Here is an 8,545-nt window from a genome sequence, read left to right as displayed (position 1 = left end):
ATTCTTTACCTCCTGGACGAAAGCGATCAGACAACAACTGGGAATTCACGTCGATGACGAACCAATTCCGACGGTGAACACCCCGAAGATCGTCGAAGTAACCTTCGACAGTCTGCTCTCCTTTTCGGCGCATACAACCGCAATTGTCAACAAAGTACAAAGCCGCAACAATGTCCTCAAGTCGCTAGCCGTTGCTGGCAACGCACAAGGCAATGGCCGGCCACGGTTCTGAACTATGCAGCGCCTGTGTGGTCGCCGGGGACTAGTAGGATGCAGTGGATGAAGCTGGAGACCTGCCAAAACACGGCACTCAGGGCAGCGACAGGATGCTTTTTGATGTCGTCGTAACATCACCTGCACGATGAGGCTCCGTTAAGGAGCATAACACAATGCTCTGCAAGAAATTCTAGTTGAGATCACAGACGTGGTCACCCAAATAGACAACTGCTTGCAGAAGAGCCATCGACCAGGCACGTCAGGAGGCATCTCTACGAACTGACGGACGAAATCCAGAGGTTCATCAAACAAACACTGGACCCGACAGCTTATCGACAGGCCTTGAACGGCATTCACAGAGAGGAAGTCTCGAGTTATGTAAACTCCCGACCTCTGAATGCCGTTCTGGGCACACAACCACCAGACGTGGACCAGACAGAGCTTCGTCTGCCTTGGGAGACTCGGACCACAATAGCTCAACTGCGCTCTGGTTACTGCAGTATGTTGAACTCGTACCTGAGCAGAATAAATGAAGATGTGCTAAACGAATGCCCGGCAAGTGGAAAGACGCCCCATGACTCACAGCATCTCTTCGCTTGCCCACTAAACGCCACCCTACTGACGCCGCCTGGACAGACGCCTTCAAGGCTGCACGCTTGCTGGGGCTACCGCTAGTAGAGCTTGACGACGATTGAGGGACTAATCGATCTGGGCGGGGTTGTTTTAGCCGCTACAACGGCAGCTGGTTCTACGTACCGGAAAATCTCTTAAACGTTGTTCGTCCAAGGGGCAGCATCTGCTCCGAATCCCGTTGCTCAGGGCTGGCATTAAGTCAAACCCAGGACCAGAAATGTATACCTACCAGAGAACCAATGGCTCACCGGAACACTTCTGGGCAATACAACCACAACTCCAACACCCCCACCACACTACCTAATGGATGGTATATCTTCTTGCTCTATTCTGTTAAGTCTGGTTGTGTGCTGGCATAACCTGCAAAGTAGGCCGTCTCTTTTGAAGATCATTGGGTTCGTTATTGTGTACTCGTTAGGTAATTCCAGGGTAGCCTTTAATAAAGTTTTCAAGTGGTTTGATAGTTGGTACCCTGTTGTCGATTTATAGTTTATTATTGCCTCCTTACAAAATAATCCCATTGATAAAACCACCCTCTCAATTTGGCCGAGCGGCGTCGAAAATAGACGATTAGTTGATCTTAAGAAAAGAGCTTGCGAAAAAATCGCACCGTGACTTCGTGATATGTGCTTTAATTCTTAATAATTTTATTTAACAAATCAAATGTTAAAAAGCCTGAATATTTTATTTCATACCATACTAGCAACAATTTCAAAATAGTTGTACATGTTCGCTAATTCCCGGAGAGCAATATATGGCAGCTTGTTGATATAATTGAAGCATTGAAAAAAATTCAAATGATATCTTACAGTTTCGAACATAGTACATATTCAGGCAGGTTCTGCAATTCACTTCCGAGCGAATTTCAATTACATTCAATTTGAATTCAAAGTGACTTCGGTGGAAATTCACTCGAAATTGAAGTACAGAACTTGCCTGATTTTACAAGAGCGTGTACAATTTTTTTAGCAAAAAGAATATAAATGAAAAATATGCTTATAAATAAAAATGTACATGTCCATAGAATAATAGGAGTGCGATATTTTGACCAGTTTTGACAGCTTGTCTGTTTATTTAATTTAATTAATTAAGTTTATTTACTGTTTATAAAAGCCTAGTTGGTTATACAACAAACCCCATAAAAATTTACATTTCAAACTTTGTAAAAAACTTATAAGAGTTCTGCAAAGTTTCACCAAAATGTCAAACTATAAACATACCTTTTATGGAAAAAATGCGCAACACCTTCAACCAAAAACATTCTCGAAAATCAACGGGATTTTTCACTTCATTAGACTAAAATTTAATAGGTCACAAAATTGCATACCAAAATTTTTTCTAAAGATTCTGATAAAAAAATTTGGACATTTTGGTGAAACTTTGCATAATTTGCATAGGTACTTTTTTTTACAAAGTTTGAAATGTGAATTTAGATAGTGTTTGTTTTATAACCAGCAAGACTTTTATAAAAAAAAAAATATTAAACATTAAATAAACAAAAGACAAATAGTCCAAACTGGTAAAAATATCGCAATCCTGCTCTTTTATAATCAACTGCACTATATACATATGTATATATCTATGTATGTATGTAATTCTAATTCTTACTAGAAATATTAAAATATGAATTGTCTTAATTTGTATTGTTTTCATAATAGAGTGTAAATAAATGAAAAAAATTGCAAAAGCTGTGTATTAATCGTCCATAATAAACAAGCTATTGAACTTGGCGTTATCATCCACTACCAGCACAACACTAGTATCATCAATATTAAAGTCATCGTTTAAATTATTGCAAAAAGTTGACCCCAAGTCAATACTTGTCGCCATTCCAGGGACTCCATCGTCAATACCACCTTGAATTACTACTCCATCGATAATTGCATTGTTTTCAATATGCGACTCATTTGGCTCTTCTATCACCTCAAGACTATTGCTGTCGCTGCCCAGCAGCTCTGATGGTAAATAGGCAAATCGATTATCATTATCATATACCTCATCTTCTTCTTCGTTACCCGCATTTGCGTCTTGATGTAGGGTTTGGGGTCGATTATTACCTTGATCCGTGGCTATTTTGTTATGCACCTTAAATTCATGTTTTCTCAACTGCTCTGCTTTTTTGAATTGTTCACCACAAGTGACGCATTTGTAGGGGTTCTCTCCTGAATGAATGCGCATATGTACGAGCATATTATTCTTTTTGGTAAAAGCTAGGTTACAGATACTACACACATGTGGTGTAATACCTTCATGTATCATGCGATGTTCCTTGAGATGCCCCTGCTGCCGAAAGGAGAGCAGACAATGTTCACATTGGTATGGCCGAGCATCATCATGAATCCGTTCGTGCGTAATTAGCGCAGCCAAAGTGCGAAACGATTTACTGCAGGCATCACACTTGTGTGGCCGCTCTTGCGTATGTATGCGCATATGCATTTTATGGGTAAAATGGTGTTTGGACACCTTGCCACAATAGTGACAGTAGTGAGTCTTTTTTTCCGGTGGGATAGTATTTTCGCTTTCCTCCTTTGATGTTCCATCACTGTCATAAAGTTTGTGCTTGTGCATATGCTTGTTTAAATAGTGATTTGATTTGAATCTGAAATGAAATAATAGATAACATTATGCACCGATTTTGAATGGAATGCTCTATTTTTTATGTGTATATATTTACCTTTCTGGGCACTTATCACACTGAAAATCGCGTTCTTCTATATGTTTAGCCATGTGATTCTTGAGAATATCAGATCGTCCGAATTTCTCGCCACAAACGTCGCATACGCAGCCCTTTTTTTCGTGTACGGTGCGTATATGTCGCGTTAAATTGCTACGTAATTGATAGTTGCGGTCACAGTGCGGACACTGAAGGCGATCTTCATCATCATTTTTATGAGATTTGGCGTGCCTTCGAAGGCGAGATAGTTGTGGAAACCACTTGTTACATACCTCACAACGGAATCGTTTACCGCCATGTGTTTTATTATGCTCCCGGAATTCTCGATGTGTATCGAACACCTCATTGCAGGTGGGACAAGTATAGGATATGACCTGAAATAGAAAATACGAAAAGGACGAATGAAAGTTTCTTTATGTTAAAGGCCTATTTGCAAATTCATACCTTTCCTCTGTTTAAATTATATGTTGATCCACTCTCTAAGTTACAGTCTACTTCATTAACAGTCTCTTTCTCAAACTCCTTGAGATGGTTTTCTTGTGATTCGCCATCGTTTTCTTGTGTAGCGAGTGATTCTACACACTCATTGTAATCTAAATCATGACGCTCTTCTTTGGTAAACTGTATTTGACAATCGTCGATGCTAATTGGTTCTTCACAATCATCGTCTAAATCTTCATATACTATATCAGCATTGTCTTCTTGTCTCTCCGGATGATAACTAGTATGTTCGATGAGATCATTTCCATCTCCTGCTTCTTCCTCCGAGGAAAGTATTTCTTCTATTATGTCTTCAGCTTGATATTCATTTGTATACAACTCATTTCCATGAGGAGTTTTTTCATGTGGCGATGCCGGCAGCACCGAGTCTTCGTCAACCAGTTCAATTACATCATCATCGTTGCCTTCCTCATTATCTAACATGCCTACCAAAGGGGACTCCAATTCAAGATGCATACGCTTCTCGGCAATTACCTGTTGTTCATTATCAAGTGCATTTAAGAAGCCTTCTTGTTCAGCTTGCGGGCGTGGGCACATTGTCACACCTCGCTTGCGCAGCTCCAACCTCAGACGTTCTTGGACTGATATTTCTTTTGGATTCTCTTCATTCACCACCTCCAAAGGACCTTCATCATAAATCTCAGTGATGGAAGTACTTACTTGTTGCTCATTAGCTTCAAGTCGCAAGCGTTTACCAGCAATTGTTTTTCCTGGAAAGTCTTTTCCAATTTCCGAATTAATATCCGTACCAACTTCATTCGTTGAAGTGCAAATGTTTTTGGCTACATCGGATGCCAGTCTCGTCGGTACGGGCATAACAGAATATTGTGCTGGTATTACCTCAACATTTAAAACAATGGCTCGCTCATCGCCTGTGGTGGTACTAATCGCTTGTGTTTGCATTTCCTGCCGCAAACGCTTCTCAGTTTCTTCGCTTTGTTTTCGCAGCCTGTATGAGAAACGCAATCCAAACTCGCATTGTTCGCAAATATGTTTCGGTAAGACATCACCTTCTTTTACCTTAAATGAAATTATAATTTCGTTTAAATTGGAAAACAATAAAATTCATAACATTACTGTAATATTCGCACAAACGGCCAACAATTCCGTCAGTTGATGGTTGCCTAGAAAACATTTAAGGGATTCAATTCCTCCGCAAATGCGACATACTTCCATTTTTTACGTCTAAATTTAGATAGTGTTTTCAGCTTTGTGCCACGATTTTTTTTAGGAAATATTTTGTTAAGGCTATTTAAATTAATCAAAAATGCGGCACAAAATAGTTTATTTACTAAAGAAAACCAACAACATGGAAATAATGCACTGCTGTCACAAATGTCAAATTGTCAAATAATCGGAAATACAAGCCATTTGGCAGTTATCGATAACTTTATAAAGAGTGCTGTAGAACGACAAATAAATAGAAGCGTTCCGGTCGTTAAAGAGCAGATACACCCGATTTACATGAGTCAAGTATGTACACTGCCGGAACAAAGAATTGGCAGAACAAATTTTTCTGTCACAATTTTTATTCTAATATTTTTCCGACAATTTTTTATAAAAATATGGTTCATTCCACAGAACGTAGATAACAAGAAGGGCAACTCGTTATAATTGTAGTCAAAGTGCGCAACATGGGCGTGCCTTCCCTTTTGCCCAAGTGCGCCCCTGTTGCGCACTTTCGCACAATTATAACGAATTGTCCCTTCTTGTAATCTATGTTCTTTGGTTCATTCTACAACAAAAACAAATAGAATTCCTAAACTTTGTGCAAAACTCGCGAAAATTCAGCAAATTTTCATGTAATCAGCCTTTTTATGTAGCTTAATCAACTTAATTATTACAAAGTACAAGTTTTAAGTAGCTAGAAATTACCGTTGATTTTTGGCATTTTTTCCCTCAGTCTCTTCCATACAAAAAATTTGTTTCGTAAATACTTTATATGGAAAAAATGCAAAACACCTTCAAAAAAAAATCTAAAAAATCGATAGGGGTCTTCCCTTAAACTCGTAAAAACCTCGTAAATTTACGAGCCTCGTAAAAGAACTCAAAATTTGTATGGAGCTCTATTTACGAGCCCCTCGTAAATTTACTGGGCAAATTTCATCCGCAAACGATCTCGTTAACTTCAGTGTTGCCGAGTGCCCGAAGACTTTATACTAAAGTGTATGACAAAATATGAAAACAAATGAAAAAAAAGTAGGTCAATAAAATTAATAAATTTCATACCCTAACTGTATTTACATGGGATTTCTGCTAATTCTCGAATTTTTAATTATATTTTAGCTATCACTCAAGCTGTTATGAAAAATACTACGAAACAAAAATGTATCCACAGAACCCTTTTCACGCTGTCAAACAGTCACTTTACGCACCTATTTACGCAAATGCAAAAGGGGGCGTTCCCGTAACAGCCTCGTAAACTTACGAGTTTTACACAGTTTAAGGCAAAAAAATTTGAAAAAATTTGCAGTTTTTTATTACCGAAATTCTCGAAAACCGCTCTAATGATTTTGTTTTTTTTTCTTTAGTCAAAAATCCAAGTTTTTTCATTTCGTTTGGTATATGGGAAGTATTGGTTGATATCTTCCAAAGTTGATTATTTTATTCAAATATATGGGCATAAATGATTTTCCATACAAAATCACTTCGTCATCATTTTGCAAACACGTGCTTGCGCGGAAAGTGAGAGAGAGACAAATAGAATGTGCGTATGTATTTTGAGTAACAGATGTCGCAATATTTATAACCTAATCGCAGCGTATGTATGTAAATACACACATCCGTGCATATGTCGATTGCAGTTTTAATGTGGATTTGTTTTTGTTTTAGTAATGTGTACAAACTTTTTCGTCACATCAGATCTGTACCGTTCGTTCGTTCGTTCGTTGGCCTGTGGATGTGCAATAACTTCTTAAGCTGAAATTAGTCAAGAACGTAAACCTACCGGTACGTAAACCCGAGTCAGATGACACGATCTGTCTTACCAAAGCGCCATGTAAATGAAAACTCAACACCGCAGAATTTTTCTGTAATTGTAGCCCGTAGCGCAGAAATCTGCGGAATTTAGATTTTTCCGTGTCAGCTGATTTCTCCTTCTTTAGATGGTTGCCACTTCGTCAGTTTTACAGATGGTAAAAAAGATATAAGTTCCTATTCAAAATATGTTTAAAATATTTGAAATTTACTATTGAATAAGGTTTTTTGTTGAAAACTAAGTAGTTTATATTTAGCTAAAATCTATTATAGCACGAAAAATTGTAGTTGAAAAGGTAAGTTTATGAAAATGCATTGATGAGTGGCAACAGTGTAGTAAGCAACACTGAGGGCTCCAGTAATCGACAAAATTCTGCGTATACAGACTGCGTTTAAGTATACGTTCTGCGTTCTCGACTAATTTCAGCTTTAGTTTTTCCAAAAAGAGTTGCCACCTGATAAACAAATGAAATTCAAATTATTTTTAAGTTAAGTTTTGAAAAGGCTTTATTTCTTATTGGTATGTAGCAGGGTTGCCACCTGTTTCAAAAAGCAAGTTCGGCCTTTCGCTGTTGTTGTTGTTGTTGTTGTAACAGCATACAAACTCCCCAAAGACATTTTGGGGAGTGTTGCTGGAGTGACAGTCCTTGGCCAGATATAAATCTGGGTCGTTCCGGTTACGTAGACCCGACTGTCGTGGGAACGTCGGCCTTTCGCTCTTTTGTCCTTTTTCTTTTCGTCTTCTGCATCCAACTTCAAGACATAACGCCCTGTTAAAAATGAAAATTCCATTTGCTCGGCGACAGCGCCGCGCTATTGCGGGATGCTTCATACAAATTGTACGGGCATGAGGATTTTTGACAGTTCCTTGGCGCTTTACGCGTCAATTTAGGGACGGCAGTAATGCTTTGACAACTGGGTCTTTGAGCGGCTCGTGCAAAAGGCATACATAAACGCTATCAGCTGACTGTCTGTATTTGTTTTCACCACACATTTTTGGTGGACTTTTTGTGACTCTCTCCTACTGAGGGCCTGTGCCAATCGGTAACTTTTTTCTCCTTAGTGAGACGGGGTGGAAAGATTTGCTATGGTGTACAAATAAATTGAATTTTGCTGTGCCAATTGCAAAGTAAAGTTTTGACAGCTGAAAAACCAAACAAACGCCCGTGTGAAAGCTCTATTTTTGTGTGTTGCTGAAATTGTTAAAATTTATATTTATAGTAACTTGTTTTTTCGGCTTTCATTTTCATGTTCCCTCTTTATTACCGCCAAGCAATAATAATTGCGTCTTCTAACTCGCAAGAAGTTGCAAAAATTTACAGGATTTTACCAGAAAGCGTTCCCGTACCCGGTTCTCTGGCTTCTTTTGTTTTGTGACAGATTTACAGGTTTTAACCTAGAAAAGTTGGGGAACGCAACTAATATGTGTATACATGTTTATGAGCTGTCAAAATTTTACCTAGCCTCATGAGCTAGGTAAAATTCTGACGTTCGTTTTCACCACGAGAAATGTCAAATTTTTACTTTGATCCGACAAAATTTCCT

General features: G+C 38.6%; 1 protein-coding gene across 1 annotated transcript in view; it reads right to left on the bottom strand.

Moving 5' to 3' along the window:
* Positions 1 to 2,245: 2,245 nt before the first annotated feature.
* Positions 2,246 to 8,545, bottom strand: part of LOC118752843 — a 14,942-nt gene continuing 8,642 nt past the window's right edge. The window contains exons 4-7 of the mRNA XM_036487703.1: positions 5,102 to 5,201; positions 3,968 to 5,044; positions 3,524 to 3,897; positions 2,246 to 3,448 (exon numbers count right to left, since the gene is read on the bottom strand). Of these exons, the coding sequence (XP_036343596.1) occupies positions 2,545 to 3,448; positions 3,524 to 3,897; positions 3,968 to 5,044; positions 5,102 to 5,201 (2,455 nt within the window). The 3' untranslated portion in view covers positions 2,246 to 2,544. The remainder of the gene's footprint in view (positions 3,449 to 3,523; positions 3,898 to 3,967; positions 5,045 to 5,101; positions 5,202 to 8,545) is intronic.

The sequence above is a fragment of the Rhagoletis pomonella genome, unplaced genomic scaffold (genome assembly GCF_013731165.1).
Source record: "Rhagoletis pomonella isolate Grant_MI unplaced genomic scaffold, Rhpom_1.0 Rhpom_scaffold_00002, whole genome shotgun sequence".
NCBI classification, from domain to species: domain Eukaryota; kingdom Metazoa; phylum Arthropoda; class Insecta; order Diptera; family Tephritidae; genus Rhagoletis; species Rhagoletis pomonella.
This window is presented reverse-complemented; position numbering and strand designations above follow the sequence as displayed.